The sequence below is a fragment of the Neovison vison genome, chromosome 11, assembly GCF_020171115.1.
Source record: "Neovison vison isolate M4711 chromosome 11, ASM_NN_V1, whole genome shotgun sequence".
Lineage (NCBI taxonomy): Eukaryota > Metazoa > Chordata > Mammalia > Carnivora > Mustelidae > Neogale > Neogale vison.
In genome coordinates this window covers 102,598,425-102,616,162 of record NC_058101.1, presented here as the reverse complement: position 1 = coordinate 102,616,162, position 17,738 = coordinate 102,598,425, and the positions used below count along the sequence as shown (strand labels likewise).

The 17,738-nt window shown below is 35.6% G+C and overlaps 1 protein-coding gene across 2 annotated transcripts in view; it reads left to right on the top strand.

Annotated features, from left to right (window-relative positions):
• The window catches only part of AIMP1 (aminoacyl tRNA synthetase complex interacting multifunctional protein 1), a 33,285-nt gene extending 19,763 nt beyond the window's left edge, over nucleotides 1-13,522 (top strand). For both annotated transcript variants that reach the window (XM_044224346.1, XM_044224347.1), the window contains exons 6-7: nucleotides 4,844-5,012; nucleotides 13,245-13,522. In XM_044224346.1, the coding sequence (XP_044080281.1) occupies nucleotides 4,844-5,012; nucleotides 13,245-13,411 (336 nt within the window). In that variant the 3' untranslated portion in view covers nucleotides 13,412-13,522. The remainder of the gene's footprint in view (nucleotides 1-4,843; nucleotides 5,013-13,244) is intronic.
• The last annotated feature ends 4,216 nt before the right edge of the window (nucleotides 13,523-17,738 follow it).

Here is a 17,738-nt window from a genome sequence, read left to right as displayed (position 1 = left end):
TCTCTGCCTGCCTCTGCCTACTTGTGATCTCTCTTTGTCAAAAAATTAAATAAAATATTTAAAAAAAAAAAGAACAGTGAATTAAAATGATTGATAGATAGATTTGTTTTAAAAAAAAAAACAAACCTGCCTTTGTGAAGCTCACAACCCTATGTGGGAGTCAGAAAATCACAATATATAGTATATTAAATAGTGATAATTATTAAAAAGAAAAGTAAAGAAAGAATCTAGGAGTTTTTGGAGTTACAGTGATGTTGTTTTATATAAAGTGGTAGGGAAGGCATCATAAAGAAAGTGATATTTAAGTGAAGGTCTAAGAAAATGAAGAAAAGTCCTATGTCTCCCTGGTAGAAGAGTATTACAGGCAGTTCTAAGTCAGAAGCTTGTCTGGCATGTTCAAAGAACAGCAGGAAGCAGTGTCATTATTGCAGAGTATATAAGGGGGAATGTCATGCAATATGAAATCAGAAATAAGGATAGGATGCCAAATAACTTAGAATCTTATAGATCATTGTAAAGACTGGCTTTTATTCTGAGTGTGTTGAAAGCCATTGGAAAACTGGTAAGCTAAGGAGAAATGTGGTCTGCCTCATATATTAGTAGAATCATCTGGCTGTTCTGTTGAGGGGAGAAAAATGGAAATAAGATTAGTGAAGAAGTTTCTATCTGTATAAAAAGAGAGACTTGATTCATTTGTGTGTGCTCCCCTCCCCCCCGCCCCACCACGCTAGTCTTGTGTAGGCCCAGGACTTCTTCATAACTGCTTATGAAGTTAGGCTCATAAGAAGCCCTGGAGAAAAGAACCAGTTGATCTTGAGCCAGCTCAAATTGGAAAAACTTCTTCTCTTTTGGGCTTCATCTTTTTTGTTACCATAAGTTGCAGACAGTTTCTTCTCTTCCAAAAGCTGTCATTCATAGTCTTAGCAAAGCTATTTATATACACATCTGTATCTAACCTATCAAGGCAGTAGTATTAAACATTCTATAAAGCAGGAGCACTTCCCGCCCCCCTCAGATCGCATACTACACTGTAGATTTGTGTATTTTTCTAAGGTAAGGGCCATGGGTATCCTCTGATGCCCTAACAATTGCATATAGCTAACCCTTTTGTTTTTTCTTATATATATTTGTTGTAACTGTTTTTTCCTTTTTAAATTATTTGTATGAAAAAGATCTTATTCATGAAGACATCCGAAAAGGGGATAGCTATATGCTAATCAGATTACAGTCAGAGTTCTTAAAGGCAGAGTAGGGGTGGACTTGGCAGTGGGTGAGGACAAAGGGGATTATGAATGATATAAATCTCTAAGGAATTTTGGAAGCAAGGTCTCCAGGACCTTGAGGGGCTAGCTATTGGGAGAAAGGTTATTTATTACCAGTAATAAAAATCTTTTCATGAGACCCTTTAGTTGTATATCAGTGGGTCATATGCTTGGGAATGATTGTTGACACTATCTTGGAGGTTTAGAGATAAAGTTTCCTGAAGGAATTGCTAAAGTAAACTTACAGGATCCTGGTTGGACCTGTTGGAGTGGGGGGTCAGTCAGGCTAGGATTGTCCTTTGCCCTTAGCAAAGCCTTAAGGTGGAGGTCACTCTGCCCGTTTCAAGGACTTGTCAGCAGGTAATTATTCTTCTGCCTCTGTGTCCCACATCATTCCTCCCTGAACAGTCTTGACCCTTAAATCTTTAAGGTTTTTGAGGGTAGAAGGTCTCATCTTCTGTAACTTCTTCCTGCTGAAGAGGGGCATAGAGTTGTCCCTACCTACTCGGGTAACACTGGTCAGTTGGGGAATGTGTAGGGGAGTTATGAAAGACAGAGGCAGCTGAGTCCAGTGGAGACTACTCAGGTGATCTTCCCAAGTGGAAAGGATCATCTGTGGAAGTTATGACAGTGAAGGAGTTGAAGTCAGGTAAGGAGACATGGGAGAATATAGCAAAACATGATTAGTGTTTTTGCTATTTGACAACAAAACCCCTTTTCCAGTCCAGGAGTTTAAATCAATCATTAAAGGAGAGAGGGACTGTTTAAAGTGCTAACTTGAGTAGGTCAGAACCCAAGAAATATTTTGTGATCATCGGGAACATCAAGATGGCTGCACTTATGTCAGGGCTAGACTTGAGGTGGGTACAACCTTGTTTTTCTTGGCCTCCATAATATGTTTCTGATTAGGGTTTTCATTTTCCTTGGGTAAATACCTAGTGGGAGAATTATTGTATCGTATGATAGTTCTATTTTCAATTTTTTGAGGAACCTCTATACTGGTTCTCACAGTGGATGCACTGGTTTATATTTCCACCAACACTGCATGAGAGTTCTTTTTTTCTCCACATGCTTGCCAACACTATTTCTTGGCTTTTTAATAGTAGCAGTTCTGCTTGGTGTGAGGTGATATCTCATTGTGGTTTTGATTTGCATTTCCCTGATGAATAGTGATGTGAGCAGTTTTTCATGTATCTTTTGGCCATCTGTATCTCTTCTTTGGTATCTACTCAGACCCTCTGCCCATTTTTAATTGGATTGTTTGTGGGGTTTTTTTGGTATCAAATTGTATAAGTTCTTCATATATTTTGGATATTAATCCCTTATGGGAAATATCATTTGCAAATGTCTTCTCCCATTCAGTAGATTGCCTTTTTGTTTTGATGATGGTTTCCTTTGTTGTTCAAAAGCTTTTTATTTTGGTGTGGTCCCTGTAGTTTAATTTTGCTTTTGTTTCCCTTGCCTGAGGAGACTTACCTAGAAAAATGTTTCTGTGGCCTGTGTCAAATTAGTTACTGCCTATGTTTTCTCCAATTTTATGGTTTCAGGTCTTAGATTTAGGTCTTTAATCCATTTGAGTTTATTTTTGTGTATGGTTTAAGAAGGTGGCCTAGGGGCGACTGGGTGGCTCAGTGGGTTAAGCCGCTGCCTTCTGGGATCAAGTCCCGCATCTGCCTTCTGGGATCAAGTCCCGCATCGGGCTCTCTGCTCAGCAGGGAGCCTACTTCCTCCTCTCTCTCTCTCTCTGCCTGCCTCTCTGCCTACTTGTGATCTCTCTCTGTCAAATAAATAAATAAAATCTTTAAAAAAAAAAAAAAAAGGAGGTGGCCTAGTTTTCTTTTTTTTTTTTAAATTTTCCCAGCACCAAATGTTGAAAAAACTCTTTTCCCCATTTTATATATTCTTGCCTCCTTTGTCGTAGATTTTCTGGACTCTCTATTTTATTACATTGATTTATGTCTGTTTTTGTGCCAGTACCACACTGTTTTGATTACTACAGCTTTGTAATATATCTTGAAATCTGGGATTATGCCTCCAGTTTTATTCTTTTCAAGATTGCTCTGGCTGAGAATATGCTTATGGCTAGAATAACTTTCTTTAATGCCTGTTCTTGCCCTGGGCAGGGTTTACTTTTAGTGCTGTTGAGGGGCTTCTGAGCTCACTGGTGGGCCAGGACTCATCTTAACTGTCCGCAGTTAGCCTCTGCAACAGCTATAGGAATATGAAGGGTAAAGCTTGCACCCTGAGCAGGCTAAAAGAAGCCTTCTTACAGGAATTGTGGTTATGTTGGTGTATAGGGTTATTGCCCCTTCTTTCCAGGGCAGTAGTCACTTTGGAATGACATGACTTGCCTGCCTTCGGTGTTTGAGTAGTAGAATCTGCTTCAGAAAGGCACTTCCTGATGCAGGTAAACTGGGGGTATTTGGCTACAGGGAATGCTGGGATGGGGGCATGGGCTGTTGGTAAGTTAGATGGAGAGGGATAGCATCAGCTCCTGCAAGCCTCAGGCTATCAAGGAGGTGGAGGGCAAGAAAAATGATGACCTTTAGCCCTTCTTTCTTTCCCAGAGATATTTCCTGTAGCTCTCTGCCTCTCTAGCTCATCCCAAGATTAGTCCGTAAATCTCCTTCACATATACCTCAAGCACTTTTCAAACTGCTGCTTTTGCACTGTGTCTAGTGATGGCTCTTTTAGTGTGGAGACTCGATTTACCAACACACCCTGGTTTTCCCAGTTAAGCCCTGTTTATTTTCAAAGCTTCTGGAGTTAAGTCCTGCTGATATCCAAAGCAAGTGGTTATGAAGACTCATTTTCCCAGTTTGGGTCCATCTGACCCCCCTCATTCACCTGTGTTTGTGATATTCATCCTGTTTGTGGTTACTTGCCAGTGTTCCTGACTGTGTTTCCACTCCTATCCTTTTCGATGTTGTCTTCTCTATAGCTGTGGATGATCTTACTCTGTCAGTCTTGAGGTCGATTTCAGAGTTAATTGTAATAGATGTAGTTATTTCATTGGTGTGTGCATGGGACTATTTAAGGTTGGGATCCTCCTACTCTGTACCTATCTATCTGATAGAGTCCCAAGAGTAATTTTTAAAGTAAGAAATGGATCTTGCAGAGTATTGGAAATGACAAAATAGGTAAGGATTTTTCATTATTTTGATGCTAACACTAAGCTAAATGCTTTATATACATATTATAATATAATCCTAGACTTGACTTTTTAAATTTGCTATCATTTTCCTCATTTTGTGAGGAAAAGCAATTCAACTTTATATAATGTCATTGCTGGTACATGGCAGCTAAATTCAAAACCAAATCTGTTTCATCTAAAACTTATTTAACTGAAAAGTTTTGTCTCTTCTCCTTCAACTGTAATGTACTGTCAGTTTGTGGAATTTTTTTTTTCAGGGTTTATATACAACTTCTTAATAAGAATAAAAGATTTTGGACACAGAGATAAATATACATTGACAAAAATATACATTTTACATTTAACTATTAGATGTACCTTAATGTATTCTAGGTATGATAGTCTAAATCCCTGTACATCATTAATCACCAGTTTATGTTTCACACAGATGCAAAATCGGATGGTGATTTTACTTTGTAACCTGAAACCTGCAAAGATGAGGGGGGTAATATCTCAAGCAATGGTGATGTGTGCTAGTTCACCTGAGAAGGTTGAAATCTTGGCACCTCCTAATGGGTCTGTTCCTGGAGACAGAATTGTTTTTGATGCTTTTCCTGGTAAGTATTTATTAGTCATTATTTAAAACAGTTTGGGAACCATCATTTTCTTATAATGTTTAGTTTAAAATCAATCTTGTGTATGATTCCAAGGCTTTACTTTAAGTGACCGTTATTACTGAGATTTTATTACTGAGTTTCTTGAGATTGGTTCGAGATTGCTCATTAAGCACAGCCATCTAACCATCACCCTCCCCATGAATGCACACATTGCATAAAATACTAGAGAGAGTTTGCTTAGGAAAATGCTAATAATACTTACATAGTAGAAGAGTGTGATATGGATAGAGAACTAATTAATGGGCTGCAGAATCTTTGAAGCTATAGATTATCTCAGGATACAGCACAGGAAAACAAGAAAAGTTCATGTGTAATTCTCAAAGAAATGTGTAATTCTCAAAGTCCATCTAATAATGTATTTGCATATGCTATTACTTTAGGATATAGAGGAAAATCTCTGAATTAAAACTTGTATTTATTGCAGTCATCTCGAAGGAGGTTACTTTTCATTTTACTTGTTTTCTCCAGTAAAATGCTTCTGAGACAGATAAAGCTTCATAATGTGTGAAAAAGTTTCTTCAAGTAGATCTTTGAGGCAAAAGAACTTATCAGATACAGAATAACTATTTCCTTCATAAAAGGAGGTGGAAATAGTTAGAAATCAAAAGATTGCATTTACTTAAAGAATGTTCATTTGATTAGAGTAATGGGGAAAGTAGAAACAAAATAGGCTAACACAGAGAATCAGATCTAAAAGTCAGAATTGATTTGGAGATAGATTTACAGAAACAGCTGATATGATTAGATGGACCTGCTTTTTTAATCCTATGTTAACTGTATTGTGTTTGATACAATATTAGGATATGAAGAATTTTAACATTGGACTAAGAAAATGTGGATGAAAGCATGGGATTAATTTTCTCGAAATTTGCTCACCCCTCCTAATCAAAAGTAGACTAATCTAAAAAATACAGGGATTGTTTAGCAAGTATCTGTGGCTTTGAATGGATGTAAATGTCTTTATTGTCTAGATTGGAAACCATAATGGTCTGTGCTCTAAGACTCTTTCTTGTTAAACTAGATTTTGGGAAAATCCCATTTAGAATCATTTCTTAAAGCAGCATAATGGCCTTTGGTTCTAGGAGCATATGATTATCACTCTGCTACCACAATATCAGAACACCTCTCCAAACCTCACACTTGGGGGTAAATCATCATTTGTATACCTGACAAACCTGAAATTCTATTGAGAAGTCTTACTCACTAAACTGGGGTAGAATGACAGTAAAAGTAAACGTTTTCTTTTAAAATTCAGCATGCATTTTTTAAAAAGGAAATTCTTGTTACCTTTCCAACTTAACATTTGCCTTTCTATTTAAACACTTAAGATTTAGTACGTTTTCTTTAGGTTTTATTTTCTGATGTAAATTGTAAGAGTTACATGCTTAGAACTGGAAGAAATAATCTACTTTAACCCACTATTTTACTGATTTAGTTTGGGGTGTAATAAAACTTAGCTACTTTCTTAACGTCATACAGAGTTTAGTGAAGGGGTCAAACAATAAATGTGCCAGAATTTCTAATACTGTAGCATTTTTGTTTGTTGATTGTTGCTTGCTGGGAATTAATACAGGCTATTTCATTAATGAATGCTTATATTCTTTTATTTCTGTGACTGTTTTCATTCCCTTATCCGAAAGAATTAACAGGTGATACTTCAGCCATTGAATCAGCTTTATCTGAACGCTGTTGATGAATAAATTGAAAGATTTTCTTTAGTCAGTGACTTAGCATTAGAGATGCTAATAGCCCCATATGGATTTCTTCTCCTCACTATATTCTTTAATCTATCTGTTTGGCTCGTTTAGTGTTTATATTTACATTGTTCCAAAGTCAGATATTTCGTGCAAATTCATAGTTTCTCCTTCAGCACATGGATTTGTGGAGAAGGTATGAAAAATAGTTGTAAAGTGAAAAGAAACAATAAAATGAAATGAATAAAATAAAATGAAAAAATAAAAATGGCCCATGAGGTTACTTTCTTATCACTTATAATAGCTTAGCCAAGGTAAATGACATCAAGTACTTGATAAATTTTAGGATATGAGGTTTGTTAATGCTCATCTTGCTTATGCACCCACATCAGTTGCTTCTGTAGCAGTAAATCTGAAAGGAAATAACAGTTAATACAACACAAAAGGCCGTTACTTTCACTGTTGTTTTTTTCTTTTCCAGTGAGGGCCATGATTTATCAGTGCTTTATTTTTCAGCATCTGTTTTACATTTTAGAGCTTAAGGTGTCTGCTGGACATTTTGATGTTCACTTGATGTGCTTAGTGTCTAGAGACTTAACATTTCATGTTATATAAAGTGTGGTATAGAACTTGTACTTGGGGCTCAAACTTTTGAAGTGCTATTTAGCCTTGAAAAGGCTTTACCCTAACTACTGTTTATTCCAGCTACAAATCCAAAAAGTACATAGAGTTTAGAAGATGCCAAATAATACTTTTGTAACAATGACTAGAAACCCTCACCACCCAGTACTTTTTTTTAAGTTTTCAATACATGAAGCTATGCGTTTTAGTATTTAAATGTGGTAACTAGTCCTAAAGAACCAAGCAAAATAGCTTGAAAATAATACTATAGCTAGAAGACAATGGCAGTGACAGCCACTTTTTGACAGTGCACTGTTTCGTCTAGTAATAAATGAGAATTTGTATTCAAACTTTTAACTTCCAAGATCATGCTTCTTTTTATTGATACTGTCTTATTAAAATGCAATTAATGGTTAATCACAAAGCATATATGATATATAAGAGTGTTGAAATTTTTGATCCATTTATTATTAAAAATATATTTGTCTAAATTTGATTTTTTCAAACTTGTCTATATTTGATTCTTCTCTCCAAACTCATTTCAGTCCGGTTTCTCTGCTCACTTTTCCCAGAACTGTTCTGATCAAGATCATGAATTAATCTCTGTAGCTAAATATTCATGGCTAGTTTTTAGTCTTTTTCTTAAGTATCTTGGTTTCTGGCACCACATTCTCCTGGTGGTCCCTTCATTGGCTGCCCTTCTTATCTCCTTTGCTGATTCTTCCTTATCTCCATGACCTAGCACTGAAGTATTCCAGACCTTGGTCTTTGCCCTCTTTTTTCCCCCACATTTGGCCTCTTCTATTTTCCTTCCCATGGTTCTGTTTTCTTTTTTTTTTTTTTTTTAATAGGTATTTTTTTTTTAAAGATTTTATTTATTTATTTGACAGAGAGAGATTACAAGTAGGCAGAGAGGCAGGCAGAGAGGCAGGCAGAGAGAGAGAGGAGGAAGCAGGCTCCCTACCGAGCAGAGAGCCTGGTGCGGGACTCAATCCCAGGACCCTGAGATCATGACCTGAGCTGAAGGCAGAGGCCTAACCCACTGAGCCACCCAGGCGCCCCCATGTTTCTGTTTTCTTGGCTTTTCTTTTTCTTGCTTTTCTTTACCTAGCTGCTTGCTAGACTTTTTCACTAATATATACTGAGGAAGAAGAGATATCTCCACCATTCCCCTAGAATTCCCTTTTTCCATAGTATTTCCCATCTTACCTCAAGGAACTCCTTTTTCCCAACTTCTTTTTATTTTTTCAAATATCTTCTTCAGCAAATCCTAGTAATTGTATCTTTTGAGAATATCTAAAATCATTCTCATCTATGCCACTACTGGTTTGGTCCTTGTGCCAACATCTTTGGTTGGGAAGTCAAAACCTTCTAAATGATCTCCCTTGCCCTTCTTCCATCTACTTTCAGTGATATCAGGAAGATGGATGTAAGTCAGATTTTATTAGTCTTTTGCTCAGAACTATTAAAAAGCTTTTTATTTGACCTAGAGTACAAGCCTAGGCTCTTACAGGGGCTTCCCATTATCTCCATTTACCTCATGTACTCTGCAGATCTTCAGTGATCACTCCAATCGAGCCATTGGCTCTTTCCCCAATTAGCTACATGACTTGGTTCCTCATCCTATTGAAATTTTTTAAATGTTATCTGTTTGTTTTTTCTTCAAAACAATTAACATCTAATATACTATACATTATTTATTGTCGGCCTATACAGAAATGTAAGCATCATGGAATCAAGATTTCTGGGATTTTTTTTGGTTGTTTTGATGGTGGTTATTCACTGCTATATTCCTAGCATCTGGAAAATTGCCTGGCATAGAGTAGGAGCTCAGTAAATTGCTTAATGAATAGACAGAAAGAAATCTACTTTTTTTTTTTTTTAAAGATTTTATTTATTTATTTGACAGAGAGAAATCACAAGTAGATGGAGAGGCAGGCAGAGAGAGAGAGGGAAGCAGGCTCCCTGCTGAGCAGAGAGCCTGATGTGGGACTCGATCCCAGGACCCTGAGATCATGACCCGAGCCGAAGGCAGCGGCTCAACCCACTGAGCCACCCAGGCGCCCCGAAACATGTGAAAAAGCAACAACTCCTGCCCCCAAGTATTTGGAGAACAGGCCCGAGCATCTGCTTTCAGTATTGTTAGGATCATTCCTGGAACCGCCAAACCACTTTTCTCTATTGATTAGCTTTGAAAAAATTAATTCACTTTTTTTCTTTTAGATTTTATTTATTTATTTGAGAGAAAAAGAGCACAAGTAGGGGGGAGGGGCAGAGGGAGAAGGGCAAGCATACTCCCCGCTAAGCAGGAGACTTGCCACAGGGCTAGATCCTGGGACCCTGAGATCATGACCTGATCGGAAGTTTAGATGCTTAACTGACAAAGCCACTCAGGCACTCCAAATTAATTGACTTTTATTTGCAAAGTTATACTTTAGTTTTTGTGCCATAGTTGGCAATACTTAAAATTATTATATCTCAAAAACTCAGTTAAACATAAAATAATTCATTTATTTATGCTATGCTTCTTATGGGCATGGCAGCTATCAAAGAGAAGCTGATAATCAGTGAGCATCCTGTGTAAAAGAGTAGCCTAATTAAAATGAAGTTTCTTGTTCTTATTCCAGATTTGTGAATAACTGGGACTTTGGAATTTGCATTTATTGCTTTTTATAGGTTTTAAATTCTGAGAAGGTGGTCACAGCATTTTACATCTGTACAAACTCCTTTCTAAACTATTTCCTGTTCCCTGTATGCTTTGTTTACAGTGAGTTGGCCTAAAATAGTCTCTGAAGGATTAGTTCTATTACATTATGTGTAACCATTTCCAAATGGTGATTATTGGCATGCGTTTAGCAATTTCAGAGGCTCTGCAGTTTTTAGGTTTAAGAACTTTTGTTGATATCATTGAACTTCTTTGGATAGCCATGTATGTCAAAAAGATTAAAAAAAAAGGAAAATAAGATTAGAAGAAAATAATACACAGGAATGATGAAAAAGACTTCTTTGGACAATATAGTTTATTAAAAAACAGTTATTTAAAATATTAGGTATGTTTTTCATGGCAGGTGATTTAAACTTGTATTTCAAACTGGCTTTATATGCTACCAAATAATGTATTATTGAGAAACATTTTGAGTAAGCCAGAAAGTTTACACTGCATTTAGGACTTGTCAACTTTAATTTATATTCAGTTATAATGTGACATGTTTTAGTTATAATCTCAAAATTTTATTTGTCTGAATCACGTTTCATTTATTGATTAAAGTCTCACAACTACATTCGGAGTGTTCAGGTATTGAGTCTGGTGTGTTGAAAGTAACAACCATGCTTTAGAGGTTTCTTTTAGTAGTTTCTAGTTTAGATTTAGTTCAAGTATTTGTTCCTAGAAAATTATTAGTCTTCGTTAAGAACTTAAAGCTTAAGATCTTGAGTCTGCAGTGCTGGGTGACCTGGGAACCTTTCGTGAGGCTCATCTTTTTTATCTATAAAAAGGAGTTTTTAATGGTATCTATATTGTGTGGGTTTTGTGAGGTTTAACTTTGGCAACACTTAGCTACCTGCTTGATATTTTAAGTTCTTAGCTGTAACCTTTGTACCTCAATTTGCTGCTCTGTAAAATGGGGGTAATTAATAGTATTTATGTAGTATACTGAGAGGATTGAGTGAGTAAATATATGTAAAGCACTTAGTGTACTGATGGCATAGTAAACACTATGTGCTATTATGGTATTATTTTGTATACATGTCAATATCTTCCTAGATCTGAGAAGCTTAGTTTTGTGCTGCATCACAGTTTTATGTCTGCATTTAGTAAGAACTCACACAATCTGTACTCTTGATAAGAAGCTTTCACACAAATCTGGGATGCTCTGCTTCTCAAATTAATTCATTATTCTTTTTTGGGTGGGCTGGGGGAATTCAAAGTTAGTACTCCAGTCTCCCTGAATAATATGTCTGATTCCAGCTTTGTAGAATTCTGGAATGCCCACTTCCCCACATGCTCTGTGTATAAGCAAAGTAGGATTATGTTTGTAGACTAAGGAATAGTTTAGAAACAAAAAATAAAACTCTTGCAGATACTTTATATATTGATATTTTTTCCTATTGTTTATTAATTAGTTCTCTGTTGTCCAATCAAATGCTCCTAAAAGAATAAGAGAAATCCTTATCTTTTATACTAGTCTTTCAGTTTTAGTTTCATTGCATGTTCTTCTGGAATAGATACATCATTTAACTAACTATTCTGTCATCTCTGAAAACCTGCATACCAGAGGACAGTTCCGTGTGTTCTTGCCAGTTTCATGGCAGTTTCTAAAGCGCTAATGAACAAAATCACTACGGCCAACCAATTTCCTCAGTTTTGTTCCTGTTGTATGAGTGGAGAATAAAAACTAGTGTAGGTAATGAGATGTAATCAGAATATAAAATATAATTAGTTCAGTAATGTTAAAAGATTCTTTTTAAAGTAATTGCAGAAGATTTGAAGTTGGTATTCACTTTAGAAAAGATCTAGAAGTGTGTGTTGAGTTTGAGGAGTTCATTATAGATCCTGGATATCAACCTTTTGTCTTTACTGTCATTTGCAAATATCTTCTCCCATTCCGTGGGTTGCCTCTTTGTTTTTTTGACTGTTTCCTTTGCTGTGCAGAAGCTTTTGATTTTGATGAAGTCCCAAAAGTTTATTTTCGCTTTTGTTTCCTTTGCCTTTGGAGACGTATCTTGAAAGAAGTTGCTGTGGCTGATATCAAAGAGATTACTGCCTATGTTCTCCTCTAGGATTCTGATGGATTCCTGTCTCACGTTGAGGTCTTTTATCCATTTTGAGTTGATCTTTGTGTACGGTGTAAGAGAATGGTCGAGTTTCATTCTTCTACATATAGCTGTCCAGTTTTCCCAACACCATTTATTGAAGAGACTGTCTTTTTTCCACTGTATATTTTTTCCTGTTTTGTCGAAGATTAATTGACCATAGAGTTGAGGGTCCATATCTGGGCTCTCTACTCTGTTCCACTGGTCTATGTGTCTGTTTTTATGCCAGTACCATGCTGTCTTGGCGATCACAACTTTGTAATAAAGCTTGAAATCAGGTAACGTGATGCCGCCAGCTTTATTTTTGTTTTTCAACATTTCCTTAGCGATTCGGGGTCTCTTCTGATTCCATACAAATTTTAGGATTATTTGCTCCAGCTCTTTGAAGAATGCCGATGGAATTTTGATCGGAATGGCATTAAAAGTATAGATTGCTCTAGGCAGTATAGACATTTTAACAATGTTTATTCTTCCGATCCAAGAGCATGGAATGGTTTTGTATTAACAAAGCAACTTGTACAATTTAATGTTTAAAACTGAGCATCATCTTTACAGTGAAACAAACAAAAATTATTTTTATTTTTATTTTTTTAAATTTATTTTCAGTGTTCCAGAATTCATTGTTTATGCACTACACCCAGTGCACCATGCATTATGTGCCCTAATAAACAAAATTACAATAGAGAATATCAACTCTAAATAATATCCTACAGGTTGTGCTGATCCTCCCATTAGTGGGGCTCAAGCCATCATTAGGAGAGAATTTTATTTTAAAAAGTCATCTTAAACTGCAAGGGTGTCCCTTAAACATCACGATTATACATGTCAAAGGAGAAGCCATGTTAGGAAATGACAAATTACTTTATTTTACCAATCAAATATAAACTGCTGATGACATAAAAAAAACAAGTGTTAATAAGTAAGTGTTAAAAAATTCTGATCAGGTTTAAAGATCAGAAAGTGTTGCCTAGACAGTTCAACAGAAATCTCTATAGATAATTTATTTAATATGTTAGCTATGTAACTTTTTTTTTTCCCCCAATAGGAGAGCCTGACAAGGAGCTGAATCCTAAGAAGAAGATTTGGGAACAGATCCAGCCTGATCTCTTTACTAATGATGAGTGTGTGGCTACATACAAAGGAGCTCCCTTTGAGGTGAAAGGGAAGGGAGTGTGTAGGGCTCAAACTATGACCAACAGTGGAATAAAATAAAATTAAATACTTCATTTACTGAACTACATTGCAGAAAACTTTATAACAATAAAAAGAAATACATTTGTCAATGTATCCTAACAATAAAAAGAAATACTTGTATCTAAAATATAACTGGCTTTTTTGTGTATTATTTCTCTTGTAGACTTGACCAGTCTTTTAATGGTCTATGTTGTTTTTAATTGGTTAAAGAAACCTACATTTTTACCTACAGTTTTTGCTCCCTTATAATTTAGGAAGGAAATCACCTTTGTTTTGTGAGGATGTATTTTTTTGCAGGGATGTTGGTTATCAGATTGTTTTTCTTGATACATTTAGATAACTTGAACTAGATGAACATTCAGTTTCCTATTTGTAGGCACATAGTACATGAAATTTTAAGCGTTTGGATTTTTAGTATATTGTATATCTGTATTATAAACATCTTCTCTTCAGAAATAAGAAGTTCGAATTTTCATCAAACTTATTAACTGGTCATATTGTAATAATATTGAAAAGGACCAACTGTTGATTCTAGAAAGCCAGATATCATAAAAGCTCAGAGACATAGCATTTAAACATTATTGCTATTGCTTACCTAAGTAATCAGAGAGGTATACTTAAGGTGACTTTTTTTAAAAAGAATGAGATAACTGTGTACTGAACTTTTTCTTTCCATATGGCAAAATAATTAGTAATAAATGTCGACTAACTATAAAGAGTAAATATATGGCAAAGTGTTGCCAGTGCAGTTTCCAGTAAGTTGATGTAAAGGCAATAGTCTACTTTTTAAATTCTAGGTTATTATAAACTGGCTACCTAGCTGGTTTATAGGCTACTATACAGTTTACTGGCTACCTAATTAAAGAATATTTGTAGGTTATTTCTTTTAGAAGAGCATTTAAAATCGATATATTTCCATTTTTCATGTACTATCATACTGTCAGTATAGTAAGAAATTGTTATCAAAGTTAAAATACATCTATATTAAGGTGTCAAATGACTGTTTTTCATTCATCTTAACAAATACTGTAGGAACAGTGAAAATTAACTTAGGAATTAGGAGCTTTCAAGTTCACCAGCCTTGGGATGATGATTGATGATTTGGGCTGCTGAAAAGATACTGTTTAAAAGAAAAATTACACAATATTTTAGCTGTTCATAGCCTCTGATGGAGAGGCAAAATAAAAAATTTTAAAACAACCCTGCATGCCAGATTTTAAAAGGTCTAATTAAATTTCATTTATTGAAGTCCATGAAGTTCTGGGAGGCCAGTTTTGTCGTCTTCCTCAAAAACTAACTATTAACAGCATCAATAATAACTGTTGACAACTAAAGACAAATGAACATCAGAAGTTATTTTATACTCAGGATGTATTATTCTTTTGGAAATAAGAGTATGACAAAGTCTTGTGATTCTGTATTTTCCAATTTTCCCAATTATATTAAATTTCTTTAATACAAATTAAAGAATGTGTCAACTACTTAGATAGTTGAAATACTTCCAATTTTTACTTATTTTTTAAGTTGTTGTTGTTGTTGTTTTTCAATTTGAGAGAGAGAGAGAGATCAGGAGCAGGGGGAAGGGTAGAGAGAGAAGCAGACTTCCCTGCTGAGCAGGGAGCCCTTTGTAGTGCTCCATCCCAGGACCCTGGGATCATGACCAGAGCTGAAGGCAGATGCTTAAATGACTGAGCTGCCCAGGCACCCAGTTCCCAATTTTTAAAGTTACATAAAGCATTAATCAAGTTATCAATACAGGCCCATTATTAGTCATTGTTTTTATAGAAAAATTTGTTTGCATTGTATTGCTGGGATGAGAGAGCTCTTATGGGATTAACAACAAAAATGGCATTGTTCGTGAACTAGACATAAACCTATTGGCTTTGACTGGTATTCAGCCCTTTAAGGAGTTCAACAGTAGAAGATGGTGTGAGGTCACGGTCTAAACAGTTGGTGCCTCTTGACCTCTGTTTATGTTGTGTGAAATAACCAGGGGGGGAAAAGTTGACCCTCCCCCAAAATGCTTTCTTATGCAAGGTTGGTGTACTATCTTACAGTGAATGTTGGGAGTACTGATTTTTCTTAAATTTAGAATTTCCATGTGTATTATTCTTTTAAGATGAGTCATTTTCAGGACATGTTGATTTTAACATAAAATTAAAAATTTTTTCCCCTGCCTTGCTTTTACAAGAACATTAAGTACTGTATGGATACAAGAACATTAAGTGCCTGCCAAACAGATACTTTGTTGTTGCTTTTTAAAAATACGTAAGTTCCTATTTAGACTATTTTCAAAATATTCAAAGTAACTTGTGGACGTTTAATAGCATGTCAGCAAAGTAAAGGGTGTGGATAGGGCCCTGAAGAGCAACATTAGTAACTTTAACCGGGTCCCAGAATCTTTGCCTTGCCTTTGCAGGTTCAGAAACCTGCATTTGTAGATGGCTGTCAGAGATACTAAGATATCCATAGAGCTTGGTATTGGTTTTGAAGCCAAATTACCTAGTTTTGATTCCTGGCTCTACAAGTTAAATGTGTGTGTAAGCTTGGCCAACTCCTTATTCTTTATATACTTTACTCCCCTCATTTAAGATGGGTATAATAAAATACTTATCTCAGAGTTATGAAGATTGTGGGAGTTAGTAGCCACAGAGTCCTTAAAACAATTCCTAGAATATAATACATATTATGATACCAGGTTATGGTAGGGTTGCTCCTTTTCCAGAAACTAGTGTTCTTGGGATTTCCTGAGAAGTTGAACTCTTGTTCAGAACATTACGTTGTGTATGTATATGAAGCCCCAGGAGGCTGTGGTTCTCTTTCTCAGGACCTCATTGTTCCTCTGTACCAGATGTAGTATTTCATCCCTTGCTGAAGATGTTCTTCATTGCATTACCGAAATTTTCTCTATTATCCATGCCCTTCCACTGAAATCTGTTGTTTAAATATTTAGATACTGACCATCCCTGTTCATAGATGCCCTTTGACTGGTTTAGTATTAATGATAGCTTTAAATAGTTTTGCAATTTTTTTTAAAGATTCTATTTATTTATTAGAGAGAGGGAGAGAGCATGAGCTGGAGGAGGGGCAGAGGGAGAAGCAGACTTCCTGCTGAGCAGGGAGCCTGAGATGGGGCTCTATCCCAGGACCCTGGAATCACCTGAGGTGAAGGCAGATACTTAACTGACTGAGACACCCAGGGACTCATAATTTTCTTAGACTAGGAAGACAGTATTTCTCACTGTTGTGTTTTAGTTTAATATAAATAGGAGCAATTCTGTTTTTAAGTTCTTGGTCAGTGGGGAAGCACTTCACTCTGAGTTTAACAGGAGCATTAAAGGAACTCAAGTACACCTCAGCTTTCCAGGGAGATTTTATGTTGTACCTTTAAAAATACAAAAATAACAGAAGTACTCAGTATTAACTGTGTACTTTAGCTACATGAATTGTGACACAAATTCTGGTTCTAAGTCCTATTGCAACAGTGTGAAAACTAAAACTTTATCACCAAGATACCAAATAAAAACTCGGGAAGAAAATGAATGTAACTCAACTAACGATAATACTACAAATTGCTGTCTGTGGAGAAAGCTTTACTCTCCAAAATTTCAATTAAGGAATAAACCATGCCCTTCTCCAACAAAAGGGGGGAACATATTAATTAATATTATTATATTAAACATATTAAATAATATATTAAATATATCAAATAATATAATTAATTAGGGGAAATATATTAATAATACCTCTCTACTCTAATGGATTTTCTTATAGGATTATTATTAAGATATTTAGTGCGTTATAGCTAACAAAGTACTTTTACACATCTTACCTATTTTTTAAATCCATAGAAGTAGACCAGCCATCTCATTTTACCCCAAAGAACTAACAGAAAATTTAAATAAAATGCCTGTGCTAAGGTGTAACTAGCTGAACCCTAGATCTTCTTACTAATCCTGTGGTCTTCTCCATTATAATACACTTCCCATGTGAGTTATATGTCATGTGTTTTCTTTTATTTGGGTGAGAAACAACTTCTTTGTTTAAACTTTAGAAAGAGATAGTGATAAAGTCCCTAAACTCCAGTAGTTCATGAAAGGACATTAGGATGACTCCATTAGTGGAGTATTTAAGAGACTCTAAAAGAACAGGTGAGATCATTAAATACTCCTTTGGGGTTGTTGGTTACAAAGATAATTTATCAACTTTTTCTTTTTGTTGCAGAAATTCTTGGGAAGAACCTCTTGGTAAAACCAGGCTGCTGCTACTGGCAGCAATTACTTTGTTTTTGTTTTTGTTTTTCATTTTTATTAACATATACTGTATTATTTGTTTCAGGGGTACA